The sequence below is a fragment of the Rhinopithecus roxellana genome, chromosome 4 (assembly GCF_007565055.1).
Source record: "Rhinopithecus roxellana isolate Shanxi Qingling chromosome 4, ASM756505v1, whole genome shotgun sequence".
NCBI classification, from domain to species: domain Eukaryota; kingdom Metazoa; phylum Chordata; class Mammalia; order Primates; family Cercopithecidae; genus Rhinopithecus; species Rhinopithecus roxellana.
The window spans coordinates 15,049,088-15,066,018 of NC_044552.1; the positions used below are offsets into that span (position 1 = coordinate 15,049,088).

Below are 16,931 nucleotides of genomic sequence, written 5' to 3' on the forward strand. Positions count from 1 at the left end.
AGGAAGTGTCGGCCAGACAGACAGACCTTCTGGAAAGTAGTTTTGCAAGATCCATCAGTAACCATAAAAATATTCATATCTGGCCAGGCACAGTGGCTCACACCTGTAATCCCAGCACTTTGGGAGGCCGAGGTGGGTGGATCACGAGGTCAGGAGATCGAGACCACGGTGAAACCCTGTCTCTACTAAAAATACAAAAAAATTAGCCGGGCATGGTGGCGGCCGCCTGTAGTCCCAGATACTTGGGAGGCTGAGGCAGGAGAATGGTGTGAACCCGGGAGGCGGAGCTTGCAGTGAGCCGAGATCGCGCCACTGCACTCTGGCTTGGGCGACAGAGCGAGACTCCATCTCAAAAACAAAAAAATTCATATCTGTTTATCCAACAATTCTACTTCTAGAAACCTTTTATAAGGAAAAAAGTCAGATTTGATAAAAGGTTATATATGAATGATAATCCTGGCATTAGGTGAAAACAGTCTAAATGTTCATCATATGGGAGTGATTAAATAGATTATGATATATCTTTACAATGGAGTATTACACAGTTACTGAAAATATTCCTTCAAAGGACAGTTAATGACATAAGGATCATAATATGAAGTTAAGTTCAAAAGCAAGTTATGCTATGATCTCACATTTAAATATTGTGTATATATACACACACATTTTTAATCTACATGTGATATAACAGACTACTCAAAAATACCAAACTACTAATAGCCACATATCCGAATGCAGCTAAATATTTAGAGCAAGCTTGTCCAACCCACAGCCTGTGGGCCACGTGCAGCCCAGGATGGCCTTGAATGCAGCCCAACACAAATTCGTAAACTTAAAACATGAGATTTTTTTTTGCGATTTTTTTTTTCTTTAGCTCATCAGCTTTCGTTAATGTTAGTGTGTTTTATGTGTGGCCCAAGACAATTCTTCTTCTTCCAGTGTGGCCCAGGGAAGCAAAAAGATTGGACACCCCTGATTTAAAGAGAAAAAGAACAGAATCTTTATAATTTCCCATGTAGCTTTTTTAAACTTTGGAAACAGCTACAGTAGGTACTTGTTAATTGCACCTCCCCAGATGACAGGGACACTGTTTCCACTTGCCACAGGGCACAGATCACCCCCTTCTCTGCACCAGCCTTCGTTTCATTAGTCCTATGATCTCACATTAAAATTCTCATTGTGCATTCAAGTCAGTAAAGATTGGTTTAGCTGTATGTAGCAAGAAACCCAAGTAACAGGAGCTTTTAAAAGATGGAGGTTTACTTTTCTCGCACATAAAAGAAAGCTGGCAATAAGGTGTCCAGAGCTGGCATGGTGTCTCCATGGTCATCAAGCACTCAGGCACCTCCTTTCTGCCCCCCAGCCTTAGCGTGTAGCTCCCATATCAGACTTACCTTACAGTGCTAGATGTCTGCTGGTGTTCCAGCTATCAAGTTCATATTCCAGGCAGAACGGAGACAAACTGGGGGGCAGGCAGGCAGTGGAGTGCCCCTAGTCTGAGGTGGCCCACTTTAAAGAACTTTCCTAGATGCTCCTGCCTTGATGACAGCTGACACCTCATTGGCCACGTCTAGCTGCACAGGAGTCTGGAGAATGTACACTTCTAGATGTGCACTGACCCTGTAAGGAAAAAGGAGAGATGGATGCTGAGCAGGCCACAGTTCTCTCATGTGGTTATCTCAGATTTTCATAACATAGGCTCATAATTATAGTGATGTATAATTTGCGTTATGAAGAAATCATTGATCAGCCAGGCATGGCGGCACATGCCTGTAATCCCAGCTACTCAGGAGGCTGAGGCAGGAGGATCACCCAAGCCCAGGAGTTCAAGACCAACCTGGGCAACATAGTGAGAACCTGTCTCTAAAAACAAGAGAGAGAGAGAGAGAAAGAGAAAAGAAAGGAAGAAATGGTTGGGACCTGGTAGGGGAGCAGCATTTTGGAGAAAGCACTGGACAGAGATCAGAAGATCTGGGGTTCATGTCTTTGCTTCTATATGGATTGATTCTTCTGGGCTTCATTCTTCACCAAAAGCTGAGGGCAGTGATTCTAACAGCATCCACGTGCAGCAGTCTTGAACTTGCAAGGGTGGGTCCCCCTTCAGTGCAGCACCCATTCCTCTGGCTGCCCCTCTATAACTTCTGCCACTCCTTCCAAGCTGGAATCACCTCTTACCTGCACTCTTTTTGTTTTGTTGTTGTTGTTGTTGTTGTTGTTGTTGTTGTTGTTGTTGTTGTTTTTGAGATGGAGTCTCGCTCTGTCACCCAGGCCAGAGTGCAGTGACACGATCTCGGCTCACTGCAACCTCTGCCTCCTGGGTTCACGCCATTCTTCTGCCTCAGCGTCCTGAATAGCTGGGATTATAGGTGCCCGCAACCTCGCCCTATATATTTTTAGTAGAGACGGGGCTTCACCATGTTGGTCAGGCTGGTCTCGGACCTGTGACCCGGTGATCCACCCACCTCGACCTCCCAAAGTGCTGAGATTACAGGCATAAGCCACCGCGCCCAGCCTCACCTGCACTCTTACTGGTCCCTTAACCGAGTCCCCTGCCACAACTCTCCACCTCTTCCTTGCCTTGACCCTAAGACAAGGTGATCTTTTTAACCACAGATCTGGATGCACTGGTCCTCCATTTTTAACATTTTAACAGCTTTCCATTCCCTCCAAGTAGAGCATGGCATCTGTGTTCTGGCCCTACCCCACTTTCCTTTTATTCTCTCTTCTCTGCCTTCTCCACCCCCATCCTCACCCTCACCCTTCCGTATCCACACTTAGTCTATTTCTGTCTCTGACAGTCTCCACATCCAGTCGTGTCATGGGCTTCTCACCCCTGCGGCAGCTCCAGCCTCTGGGCCTCTGAGCTCCTCCTCCCCTGAGGCTGTCTCCTCTGAGAAGTCTTCCCTGACTCCCTCAGGCTGAGTCACATCTTCTAGATCCCTCTAGTCCTGTGTGCCCTCCTGTGCTAGTACATTCCAGATGCTAGGTCGTTTATCTCAATTCTTGTCTGTTTTCCCTTCCTGGACTCAGAGATTTCTGCAGGCATTAATCACATCCGAAAGTCTCACCCGCACAAGGTGCCTGGAACAGGAGGTGCTCACTGCTTGTCTGCAGAATGACTCAGGGCTGGGGCTGCCCTTCCAGGGCTCCTCCAGGTTTCCTGGGTCTTTGAACACCTGTGCATTGTGTGCTGTATATGCCTTCCACTCGCAGGAAAGGGCCCTGCCTGCCTGTCCATCTTCGCTGCAGCCATTGCTCTCAGTGCATTGGGCTCAGATTCCTTCTCTCGCTCGCTTGTCACGGATCTGCTGAGCAGTGTTGTCTACTAGGACTGTGTGGGGCCCAGGGACACAGAAAGCAGCGTTCACCAGTCCTGCCCTTGAGGGGCTCTCAGGGGGCTGGAGAAGGGAAGACAGACATGAACTAGAGCACGTGACCTCATAGGGACCACACACACAGACCCTAGAGCACGTGACCTCATAGGGACCACACACACAGACCACACAGATGGTCCAGATGGCTGCAAAGAGGAGGGCAGGCTTCGCGAGCATGCCGCCCGGGCTGCAGGCGGTGAACGGGTGGACAGAAGTGCGCCCTCCCTTCAGGAGGGGCCAGGAAGCCAGTCACCCCTCCTGCTGCTGCAACACGTTTCTCCCCTCCATGTCTGCCACGACTCTCCCTTGGCCAGATTCCCACCAGCTGCCCTAGGGACTCTCCTGCCATGTAGGTGCTGTACTGGTTGGGGACCTCACACATCTTTTTCTTGACACTGGCCAACTTTATTGAGGGCCCAAAGACTGCTGGAGCTGCAAAGGACCGTAAAGATCACCTAGAAGTTTCCAGACCTCATCCCACAGGCGAGGAACTGAGACCAGAGGAAGTGGAGAGTCTCACATGGCAAGTGGCAGAGCCATCGGAGCTGCAGCCCAGCTGTCCTGTTCCTGCTGCCCCCCTCCCCCTCATCCCAGGGCCTTTCCAGGGTGCCACCTTTCCTTCCAGGGTGCCAGAAGTAGAATATGTGGATCAGCACTGGGCCATTCGGAAACCGTGCATCCCAGGTGGATCCTGGAGCCATGGACAGTGCCTGTAATCACAGAAGCTGAGAGTCAGAAGGAATCCATCTGGTTCAGCCCTGGTCTAGCATATACCTTCCTTCCCATCCTCACTTTCTGCTCCCCATGGGGACACAGAACTCACAGCTTCCCAAGCCAGCCCATTGCATTTTTGAATGGGTTTCTTCTTATGCCATCCCATAACCCCTGCCTGCCACTAAAGCCTTGAGAAGATGATGGTAAACTCTGTCAAGTACTCATAGAATGTCCGATTGTGGACACTTCTAGGACGTGTTCCTGGTGAATCCCCTGAGATCAATTAAATACAGAACAAGCTCCCAGGTAACGGAACCATCCAAGCTGTTATACAAAATTGTTTGTATTAGCCTAGTGTTAATTATCCAAACAGTAATGGTTCCCCTTTTTTTAAGGATCATTGGTGTTCTAGCCTTTCTGTTCTCAGTATCGTTTGATAGTGGGTGCATCTATCTGTTGAGGTTAATATATGAAAACAAAACCGTGTACTATTCAGGGTGGAGGACAATGCCGATCCTCCTCTCTGTAGTAGGGTATAGATGGCTTCAGCTCACCCAGTAGCTATTTCAGGTTGTCCAGAAGGGAAACTCAGAAACTCCCTGCATTCATCATGACTGTACAGTAGCCCCCAAGAAACCCAGTGTGGCTCCTCACAGCCCTCAAGATGATTTCCGACCTTGCCACCTAAAGTGTGGCCCATGGACCAGCAGCATCAACATTACCTACAGGTTGTGAGAAATGCAGCACCCCAGACGCCCCCCATCCACTTGCATCCAAAGTCTTCTCTATATTAATGAGAGGAAAGGAGGAATGAGGACACAGTAGCAAAGCTCATCACTGTGACTTGTTAGGAGTTGTGCTGGAGAACTCATTCTCTACACCACCTTCCCATAACTCCTACCTGTCTCTTCTGATTTTTAATTAGGACATTCACTTGCATTTAAAAATACCTGCGAGATCTCCCCCATCCCCCAAATCTCCACTGTCTACTTTTCTTTCTTCTTAGATGACCCGCTGCTCTTGCCTCTTTCTTCGCTTTCTCTTGCACCACAACACTTAGCAGTTATTATCCGTGCCACAGACCTTCAAGATAACCGCTGTACAAGGGCAGACTGAAGACCGAGCAAATGGCATGGAAAGCAGGACACCTCAGACAGACCACGGGGCTGTCCTTGGTGACAGAGTACTGCTCTTTAACACGTGCTGTAGTAATGACATGGTCGCCTTCTGTCCGGGGCCTTCACTTCGAAACAGAGCACTAAGGTCGAGGAGGAAAACCATATGATGATGTTGACCCCTGGCTGCTCTGGGTGGTAGCTGTGGCCTTTAGGAGTTTACTGTCGTTTTCTTAAACAGCAGTTACTCGCCTCGAATTTCCCATGGATAGTGACCAGCTGGTCTGAAATCCAGATAGAGTTGCTAATGGGCAGCCCTTTCTTCACCAGTTCCACTTATTCTTAAAAATGTATCACTCAGGAAATGCTTTTACAGAAAAATTGTGGCAAGACCCTTTGTTCCCGAGGAAAGACCTGCTGTAGCCCCAGATGATGGCTCCAGCATCCACCTGGGACAGTGGAAACGTTGGGCATTAAGACACTTAATAAAAAGGACACTTTAAAAAGAAGGGGGCAGGAAAGATGGCAGGCAGGAGGTGCAGGCACTCAGACAGCTGCCCTCAACCCCACCCGGGATGGGCCACGGAATAGTGTTCACATTAACCTGAATGCAGTGCTTTTTCTACCCCAGCGTAGTCGGCACCCGTTTCTGCATTGTTCTAAAACCCTTTCCCTATGCAAGAAGCAGTTCAAAGACTTAGGAGAGGAGGTACTGGGCACACATGGGACAGCTATGCCACCAGCAGGCAGGCCTCACCCAGCTCAGCACAGCCCGGCTATGCTGTTTCAGAGAGAGGGAATTGGTGTGTGGATCTCTGTAACTTCTCACAGTGAGGGAAGTGGGGGTTGGATGGTGCAAGGAGCTAGCCAAGCAGCTCTAATGACTGGCCTTGCCCCACAGTGCAGTTGCCAGAAGGGAGCAGCCCTGGGATGGCCAACATTTGTATTCGAAATGTTAGGAAATGTTCCTTCTGACCTTTGCCAGGGGCTAGAGGGCCACGGTTCCTGACCTGTGTCCTTTCTTTGCCTTCAGGTCCACATTGGCCAACTGTATTCAACTGACAAGCTGATCATTGAGAATCGAGACATGCCCAGGACCTAGCAAGCCGGGGACCAGCCACCAACGGCGGCCAGGGACCACCTTCAGCATCCACTCTGTGTTTGAGATGGGGGCTCCCCAAACCAGCTTACAATAGCCTTTTGCACTGCCTGCCCTGTGGGAGCTGATAAACCAAGTCACGTTTGCGTTCTGTTGCAGCCTTCGTGAAAAAGGATGGCTGTCTCTCCTTGGTTCACGTGTTAGAATGGAGAGCTAGAGTTTGTTCAGAATAGTGCTGTGTGTTACCGCGTCTCCCCTCCACCCCACTTCTATCTCGTAGCTCATGGCCATTGTGTATAGCATTTCTACATGTTGTATCTTGGTCCTTGACAATAAAAAGAATTGTCTCCCTGAGCCTTTCACACCAGATAAACCCCTGCCGATTAATGCATTTTCATTTTCTACTGACAGAAGGCCTGGAGAGGGCTGTTGGGGGCCCTCAGGGAGGGTTCAACCCTGAGAAAAGAAGTGCCTTGGTGAAGGCAAGTCCAAGCCCCACTTGAGACTGGGGCAGTGTGGAGCAGGGCAGGGCTGCGAGGGTACACGGTGCATGCTGTAACGTATACCTGAACCCAGTACAACAAAGGTGATGGGTGTGTAGGTACACACCCAGAGATGGCGCACTGCGGATCAGCAACCTTAGCCCCACCTAGGAGCTTGCTGGAAATGCAGGCTCAAGTCCCTCCCAACACCTGGTGAATGAGAGCCCCCCAGCCTGATCCAAGCCCAGGACAACCCCCATACCCTGAAGCCTGGAACATGCTGCGCAGCACTGGTGCCCAAATCTGGCTGCTGGACAGAAGCACCTGGAGAGTTGGAGCGCTTTTTAAAAAGATGTCTCAGCACTTCGCTCTCTGCAGGTTCTGACTCAGTAAGTGAGGGGTGAGGCACATGTTCCTCTCTTTCTAAAGCTCTGCCAGTGTTTTTCATGTTTAACCAGTTGGGGACCCCTGCTCTTTAAGCATATTACAGGTAATAAATATATTGTTTGTATGCTTTTATTCTTGGAAACAGATTCATTCCAAACATAGAAAGAACGTATTAAATAACTTGCTTGTCATCTGGGGAGTTTACGAGGGACCAGACCCGTCAGAGTGGTTTCTTGTTTCCCTTTGCATACAGTGTTGAGTGGATTTGGTATCTGTGTGTTAAGGTTTGGAACAGGCTCATATAAATAGCACCGGTCCTGGAATAGCTGCAGCACTGTCACCCCCTCATTTTGACTCTCACAGTCATGGGAGTGGGCGCACGCAGTCTGAGCCCACGCGCTTCTCACCCTCACGTGAGAACTCATGTCTTCCGTTGTCTTCCAGAGAGCACAGATTTGCTGCAGTGATGCATTCAGATAGATGTAACATGTAGCCATTCTATTTGGCAGTACAACTTTTGATTTCAGGATAAAGTCTTTTTTTTATTATTATTGAGATGGAGTCTTGCTCTGTCGCCCAGGCTGGAGTGCAGTGGTGCGATCTTGGCTCACTGTAACCTCTGCTTCCTGGATTCAAGCCATTCTCCTGCCTCAGCCTCCTGAGTAGTTGGGATTACAGGGGCCTGCCACCACGCCCAGCTAATTTTTTGTATTTTTAGTAGAGATAGGGTTTCACTATGTTGGCCAGGCTGGTCTTGAAGTCCTGACCTCATGATCTCCTCAAAGTGCTGGGACTACAGACGTGAGCCACCACGCCCTGCCAATTTCAGGATAAGTCTTGAGCATCTGTGAAACTAATGAAACTCTTAGCAAGTCCCAGATCTCTTACCCTCTAACCAGTTCCTGCCTGGGAGTTGCAGTGTTAGACCACATACAAAGCCCTTAATTAGGGGAGAGCCCTTCGGTGGACAGTGAACGGAGGTGACATGGCAAGAGTAATCACTCCCTTCCGCTGACTGTCACGGGGCAGAGCCGCCCAGCCCAGCCCTGTGTGTGGCTCTGGCTCAGGTTTCCCACCCTGCATCAGTGGAGTTCGTGGTCACTCAGCAGTGAATGCCTCCAACCATGGTACTAACGGACAGCACTGCCTATTTATACTTAATTTAAGCAACTGCTACTTGGAACCGAAGTCCAGATTTGAACCTCCGTGCTAAAGGTATCAAATTGCTAGCAAGATAACAGCTCCATAGTAGACCTCTCCCACGCCCCCAGGTTTTAAGCAATGAGGCAGTCCACCCAAACTTAACGTGGGCTGCAGGCTGTAACAGCAGGTTGCTTTTGTGTTCATTAAACTGCATGAATGGGTTTGAACATGCCCAAAGCCTTGCTAATGCAAACTTAATTTTGTAAAATTAACTGTGCATTTGGAATTTGCAGAAAGATATAAATCCAAATTCTATGGCAGGAAATGTCACAAACAGGCCTTGGTCCTCCACATTTCAGGTGTATATCTGGCAGGCAGAGCCTGGCACTGGGTACTCCCCAACTCAGGTGACCCAGTATTGATGCTAGAGCTTTGAATAAAGCGGCATTCCCATGAGGATGATGCCTGGTGTGTCTCTAGGGAAGCATTCCGCCTCCTTGACTATGCACCAGCTGAGGGGACTGTGGGCAGCTCCAACATCCATGGCCAGCCAGCCTCACAGAACTCTCTAGAACTTGTGCCTGCTCAGAAGATAGGATCCAGGCTGGGGTCTGGAGATCACTTTGCAGTGCTAACATTTGGCAAATGAGAAATACTGTCATTAGTTAACTTCCCAGGCAAAACTCATTGGCCAAGCAAGGCTATCTCCTAGACATTCAGAGATGGCTCTGGGCTGGGCTGGCTGTCATGACCTCATAGCTGGGAAGTCTTGCACAGCCAAGTATAGGGCTGTGTTCTGATGGCTGTTGGGATCTGGATTTTGGAACTGAAAGAATTGGCTAGATTACTTTAGGTATACCCCGTCCTGCTACTAAGTAATTAGCTACTAACTCCCCTCATCCACAGCCTCACCCATTATCTCAAGCCCTACCATACAACCCACTGTCATCCAGGAGCACAAGGGACAGGCAGAGGGTGAAGCCTACAAAGATGACAAACACCAGAGCTCACCTAGTCCAACCCTCAGATCTTCAGGTGTTAAAACGAAGAGCCTGAACATCTGCAGATCATGTACAGAGTCAGGGCCTTTTCTCTAAACCCCTTTCACTCATTAATTTGTTTACTCAGTATCGACTGAGGCCACCGAGTGCCAGGTGCCAGGGAGCAACCAGTGAACAAGAGATGTACCTTCACAGAGCCTGTGTCTAGCAGGGAAATCCGAGAAGAAAATGACAAGTCTTATGAATGTTACAGAGGGGGAAATATGAGTGCTGCCAGAGCTGATGGGATGGGCCAGGGAAGAGCTCCCTGGGGAGGGGATACTTAATGCTTGCATTAAGTACTGATGAGGATTGGCTGTGTGAAGGTGGGGAGAGGAGTGCTCCTCTAGGATTGGCTGTGTGAAGGTGGGGAGAGGAGTGCTCCTCTAGGATTGGCTGTGTGAAGGTGGGGAGAGGAGTGCTCCTCTAGGATTGGCTGTGTGAAGGTGGGGAGAGGAGTGCTCCTCTAGGATTGGCTGTGTGAAGGTGGGGAGAGGAGTGCTCCTCTAGGATTGGCTGTGTGAAGGTGGGGAGAGGAGTGCTCCTCTAGGATTGGCTGTGTGAAGGTGCTCTGTAGGCAGGAGGAACGGCACATGCAGAGAACTAAAGGGAGTCTGGGATGGCGGCAGGCAAGGAAGAGGGCTCTTTGCACATCGAGGAGCACCTTGGAGCCTCAGCCTAAGGATGGTGAGCAACTCAGGAGTTTTTAAGCAAGATGAGGTTTTTGTTTTGTTTTGTTGAGATGGAGTCTCACTCTGTTGCCCATCCTGGAGTACAGTGGCGCAATCTCAGCTCACTACAACCTCTGCCTCCTAGGTTCAAGCAATTCCCCTGCCTCAGCCTCCTCAGTAGCTGGGGCTACAGGTGTGCACCACCCCACCCAGCTAATTTTTATATTTTTTAGTAGACACGGGGTTTTGCCAATTTGGCCAGGCTGGTCTTCAACTCCTGACCCCAGATGATCCGCCTGCCTTGGCCTCCCAAAGTGCTGGGATTACAGGCATGAGCCACCACCCCCCGCCGAGGTTTGTATTTTTTTAAAAGGTCACATTGTCTGATTTTGAGGGGATACACTGGGAGAGATGCAGGGAGACCAGCTTTTAGGAGGAGCGGGGATTGGGTGTGGCATTCCAGGCAAGCGATGATGGTAACTTCACCAAGAGACAACAGCTGAACAGAAGCAGAGTCAGCGTCACCGTGAGAACTGGCTGGGCTGGGCCCCCGTCCAAGGAGGACAGGAAACCTGGAGCAGAGCTGCCCCAGCTGAGCACAGCCCGAGCTCCCCAGTCCACCTGCGGACACACGAGGAAGTCCACAGAGTCCCCTAGCCTGGTCTAGCTTAGGTCAGTCATATTCAGCCACCCCTCAGACATGTGCTAAATAATTAACTGTTGCATTAGTCACTGAATTTGGAGGTAGATTATTATGAGGTAACAGCAAACTAATATAGAGAGCATCTCGTGTAATACTTTAATGTATTACTTTCTCAGGGCCACATAGCAAACCAAAGAGTGGGTAGACAAACGGCCAAAACTGCAGGTCTCCTGTATGGGGACATTTCCACAAATATCTTCAGAATACAGGTCACTCCCTTTAGAGAACAAGTCCTGGAGAAACAGTCATCACGTGTCCTACAGATAGAAGGGCTGACCAATCAGAAAGAAAAGAAAAAGTCGAGTCAACAGGACTTGGCGATTGATTGGATGGGGAGACCAGGGCTGAGGGCTGCAGGGAGTCTAGGAGGAGTCCCAGGAGCAGAGCCTGAGGAACTAAGAAGGGGCCCTGGCTGAGACCAGGCAGGAGCAGCCACCGTCTGGAATTTTCCCCCCTGCTGACTTCGAACAGCCTCAACTTCAAACAGAAAGCCCAGACTATGAATTTATCTTTTCTTCCCAGAGGTTAGAAATTGTTTATTCATTTAATAATTTAAAAAATCACTGGAGTCAGGTGTGGTGGCTCATAACTGGTAGTCTCAGCACTTTGAGAGGCTGAAGTGGGCAGATCACTTGAGCTCAGGAGTTCGAGAACAGCCTGGGCAACATAGTGAAACCCTGTCTCTACAAAAAATACAAAAATTAGCTGGGTGTGGTGGCATGCAACTGTTGTCCTAGCTGCTCTGGAGCCTGAGGTGGGAGGATCACTTGAGCCTGGGAGGCGGAGGTTGCACTGAGCCATGATCACACCACTGCACCACTGCACTCCAGCCTGGGTCACAGAGTGAGACCCTGTATCAAAAAGAAAAAAAAAAAAAAAATTCACTGGAATAAAACAACTTGAAAGACCCTTATAAAGATTTTAACTGTAACTCTCTATAGAGCAAATAACTTCCCTTTTTAGGCAAAGCTCTTTGTGTGTAACTTCGATTGGAAGAGGAGGGCTGGTAGAGGGGAAATTTTCTACTTTGGTCATGAGATTAACATTAAAAGTTTGAGGGAGGTTGCTCTATATATTGGCTGCCTGTTTCTAAGAGTGAAAATAAAAGCACAGTAAAATAACAACAAGTATACAGAAAATATAAAATACATTTGTAGAAAATGAGCTTTTTTGTTTTGTTTTGTTTTGTTTTTGTTTGTTTTTGCTAAGTACTTCATACAAACTAGTATTTGCTTTCTAGATTAAAGAATATCGGCCGGGCGCAGTGGCTCACACCTGTAATCCCAGCACTTTGGAAGGCCGAGGTGGGTGGATCATGAGGTCAGGAGATCGAGACCATCCTGGCTAACGTAGTGAAACCCCGTCTCTATTGAAAATACAAAAAATTAGCCGGGCGTGGGGGTGGGCGCCTGTAGTCCCAGCTACTCAGGAAGCTGAGGCAGGAGAATGGCATGAACCCGGGAGGTAGAGCTTGCAGTGAGCCGAGATCATGCCACTGCACTCCAGCCTGGACAACAGAGACTCCATCTCAAAAAAAAAGAAAAAAAAAAAAGAATATCTCATCCAGGCACGGTGGCTTACACCTGTAATCCCAGCACTTTGGGAGGCCGGCCAAGGCAGGTGGATCACAAGGTCAGGAGTTCAAGACCAGCCTGGCTAATATGGTGAAACCCCATCTCTACTAAAGATACAAAAAAAATTAGCCAGGAGTGGCAGTGGGTGCCCGTAATCCCAGCTACTCAGGAGACTGAGGCAGAGAATTGCTTGAACCCAGAGGCAGAGGTTGCAGTGAGCTGAGATCACACCACTGCACTCTAGCCTGGGTGACAAAGTGAGACTCCATCAAAAAAAAAAAAAAAATCAGATATTGAAACCAACCTATAAATATAGCAGAAGCTGAAGAAAAGATAACGGCTCAAAAAGCAGGAGAAAGCTTCCCTGTCCCCGAGGACCTGCCCATAATTGTGGATGAGAAGTCGCTTGATAAGTAGGGTCTGAACCCACATGATCAAATGTTAGCTCTGTGAACCTGTGACAGTGGCTGTGTGTCAGTAGCCCAGGGTGATTCAGAAGCCCCATGAAGCAGCCATCTTGCCTGGATCTCTGGAATGTACACATTTGCTGAGATCACAAAGATGAAGCTGGCGGAGCCCGTGTGGATATTCATTATGACGAACAAAAGAACCACCAACAGGAGCCGTGCCACGTGCATACCGTGTGTTGACAGATGCCTCCCTGCTGCTTCTAATGTTTGCCAGTTGTTACAAAATGATCTAGAGAAAAACTGGAACTTGATGGAGAAAGTTATGACTTATGATCCAGTAGGCTTTCTTCGAGAGTTTACCCAAAGTCTATAGGCACAGTGGCTCAGCTCACCTCTGAGAAAAATAGGATCTTCACTTTTCAATCTTTCTGCAGCCCTTATTAGTGCCACAGGGAACCATGGATGAAAATTGCTTCTCGTGTTGATATCCATTTGGGGAACAGGATGGATGCAGTTGCTTTTGTTCAAGGGCAGAGTTCTAACTCCAAAGACCCTGAAGAGAACCCAGAAGGAAAACTCTCAGAGATTAATGGACTGTATTCTTTACCTGGGGAATCGTTGACGCCACAGCCGTATCAGCAAAGTCAGTGTTGTGCTGTCTTGAAATTAGATGACAAGAATAACTGACGCCACTAGAGCTGGACCTGCACTTGGAGCCTGTCTGAGTAGCCTGTCTCAGGCTGACCATATCTGTGCTGACCACACCATGGCCCGTGTTCATCATGAGGCATTCTGGTTGTACCTCCACAGGAATGCAAGCCTTCCAGTGAGAGGCTGGTTCAGCAAGAAAATACCTGCCTAGAGATGGTCCACTTTCTCTTCATAGTAAAGTGATAAGCTTTCTTAGTTCAATGGTACTAAATAGAAACCTTTTTCTTCCATTAGCCAGAAAGGTATTTTATTTACTTTGTTTGGGAGTGCCAGTTAAATATTATTGAAACATTTCACTAGAACTTTCTATCAGTTACCTAGTGAATTCATGTGACTTCATCGGTCTTGAATACAGAGACCGTTTAATAACAATACAATTGGTTCTAGTCTTAAAGGAGCGTTTCATTTACGTGCACATGTGTGAAATACACAGCACATATAGGATGTATGATCAAGGACTATAATGCTGAGGCTAAGTCTTGTCAAGAGTTGCCAAATACACTCTTCCATTCATATTTCAAGAATGTAATGGGTTTAAAATTATTAATTTGCCAAATTTTAGCATACATTAAGATACTTAACACATAACCAACACTTCCCTGTGGTTCTATATAAATAGAAGCTTGTCCAAAATCAGGCCAGGTGCAATGGCTCACACCTTTAATCTCAACACTTTGGGAGGCCAAAGCAAGAGGACTACTTGAGGCCAGGAGTTCAAGACCAGCCTAGGCAACATAACTCTCAAAAGAAAAAAAAACAATCAAAACATTAGTTGGATGTCGTGTTTTGCCTGTAGTCCCAGCTAATCAGGAGGCTGAGGCAGGAGGACCACTTGAGCCCAGGAGGGCAAGTGAGCCATGATCACACCATTGCACTCTAGGCTAGGGGACAGAGTGAAAAAAGAGAGAGAGAGAGAAAGGGAAAATGGTGTGGTGGTAGTTTTGAGAATGGTGAAAAGAAACTAGTCACTGGATGGGACAGTCTGAGTTAGTGAATGTCTTCATGTACAAGGGACTCTAACCCCAGCCCAGCCACTAGCTGGCTGTGTGATGTTGCCTGAATCCTGGTTCATAGAGGCTTCTTGTTGAGAAAATAAGAACAGGTCAACTATATGTGGCCCCCAGGTATGGACAGCCTAGAAAGTCATTCATTCCTTCATCTTCCAGCCCTGCCACTTCCTGGCGGTGAGATCCTGGGCAAGTAGCTTCACCAAATTTCTGTTTCCTCATTCATAACAAGGAGTTAATCACATACCTAGTTTGCAGGGTTGCTATAAGGATTTTAAATGCATAACACAAAGTTCTTTCACGAGGTTTAATGTATAGTAAGCAATAACTGTTAGCTCCTGTGTTATTCCTTCTAGAAACTGCCAGATACCTTAGGGGGTGAAGAAATTGACCAAACATGGATTCATCATCCCTTAATCACAGAACATTTTGCATTGTCCTTAAGACATGTATGTAAATAGCTTTACGAGTTCTATAAATTCCCTGGGAGAGGCACAGATAAAATAGGGCTGGAAGAGGGAGGGAGTAATATTCAGAAGGAGGAACTACTTCTACCTGAGCCAGGGGTGTGGGCGTTATGTGGTGGGAAAGGGAGCTGTTATGCAAGGGAACAGCGATGTATGGCAGCAATGTGAGGTGGAGCAGCTAGGGAGAGATACACAGAGTGGCCACTGAGTGAGGAGGGGGACCAGCTAGGGCCCTGTGGCAGGCACGGGGATGTGAGGGGACTAGGGGCTGGCAGAGGGCAGTGTCTGTATGGGTCAGATAGAGAAGAAAGAATGAATCTAAAAGGCATTTCCAAACGATGGACTGGATAAGTAACGGAGACACAGAATAAAGGATGGGGGCGAAGCAAAGATAACACCAGCGCTTTGATCCTGAAAGGCTGGCAGGGAGAATGCCCCTCACTGAAATAAGAGGCAGGCACCAGCACATCCCCCTTAACAGAAACACACGTCCACAGGAACACACCTCACGCACCGCTGTATGCCTGTGTTTTGCAGTGTCCTGGTTGCAGTAGAGACATTGGGGTATCAGCCAAGCTCACAGAAACCCCTTTTGATCCTTCACAACAGGAGTTGGGGGCTCTTGACCACCATTTTGCATCATAACCCCATCCCCACCTCTAACCACAGCTGATGGAACTGGGATGACACCCGTCCCCAAGTAGGCCAAGTACTTTCTCTTAGAACTAGGAGCTGGCCAGACACCATGGCTCACGCCTGTAATCCCAGCACTTCAGGAGGCCGAGGCGGGCGGATCACGAGGTCAGGAGATCAAGACCATCCTGGCTAACACAGTGAAACCCTGTCTCTCCTAAAAACAGAAAAAATTAGCCGGGCGTGGTGGCACGTGCCTGTAGTCCCAGCTACTTGGGAAGCTGAGGCAGGAGAATGGCGTGAACCCAGGAGGCGGGGCTTTCAGTGAGCCAAGATCATGCCACTGCACTCCAGCCTGGGCAACAGAGCAAGACCCCATCTCAAAAAAAAACAAACAAACAAACAAAAAAAAAAGAGCTAGGAGTGAGAGCTGCTGTTTCTGTCTGGGATTCTTGCTGGATGGAGCTCAGATGACATAGGCCTGGGAGGTCCAGAGCAGCCATCTTCCATCCATCATGTAGACAGAGAAGAGAAATCCGGTCTGGAGGGAGAGAAGAATGAGCTGCTGAGATCAGAGATGAGGCAGGGACTGTTCCTGCTGATTCCAGAACTCCATATGTCTTGGCTTCCAGGCCCTGGAGAAGCCCCACAGCCCTTAGATTCTACGCAAGAACCCAGCATCCATGAGCCAACTCCCCTTCTTGCTCAGGCTGGCTTATATCAGTTTCTGTAACTTGCAGTTTGGCACATGCTGGGTTTTATTGAAATATGGGGCCATGTTGAGACCTGCAAGAGGTATATTCCCATTTTTTAGTAGGTAAGTTCCCTACTGAGAAGGGGACCTCGTCCTGCTCAGTCCTGCAGAAGAGCCATGACAGGTCCAAGGTGGTAAAGACAGGAAGGCTGGCCTCTGGTCCAGACATTAACAGGTCCAAATGTCTAGGGCTGCATCCTGAGGAAAGACCAGGGAGGAGAGAATCAAGTGCAGATATGCTGTCTTCTCTGTGTGTGTATTTGTTTTATGAGTAGATGGTTAAGAGCAGTGGATCTGGGTCAGATTGACCTGGGTTTAAATCCAAGCTCAGGCTCTTATTTCCTGGCACATGACTCAACCTTCTGACAGTCAATTTCTTCAACTATAAACTAGGAATAATGTGTCAGCTGCAGTGACTCACACCTGTAATTCCAGCAACTCAGGAAGCAAAGGTGGGAGGATTGCTTGAGGCCAGGAGTTCAAGGCCAGTCTGGGCAACATAGCAAGACCCCATCTCAAAACAAGAAAAGAAATTTTAAAAAATGAAGATCATAGAGACAGAATGTCATCTTGATAATTGACATAGGCTACAATGAACAACATGAGAGTCAAAATTGGTTCTATCCAAGCACTTTGGGAGGCCAAGG

The 16,931-nt window shown here is 48.2% G+C and overlaps 1 protein-coding gene across 2 annotated transcripts in view; it reads left to right on the plus strand.

Moving 5' to 3' along the window:
- The window catches only part of LYRM4 (LYR motif containing 4), a 201,481-nt gene that overhangs the window by 152,228 nt on the left and 32,322 nt on the right, over positions 1–16,931 (plus strand). The window contains exon 3 of one of the 2 annotated variants that reach the window (XM_030928690.1): positions 6,237–7,303. The exons of the other annotated variant lie outside the window; for it this stretch is intronic. Within the exon in view, the coding sequence (XP_030784550.1) occupies positions 6,237–6,305 (69 nt within the window). The 3' untranslated portion in view covers positions 6,306–7,303. Of the gene's footprint in view, positions 1–6,236; positions 7,304–16,931 lie in introns of those variants that run through there. 2 annotated transcript variants of the gene reach the window in all.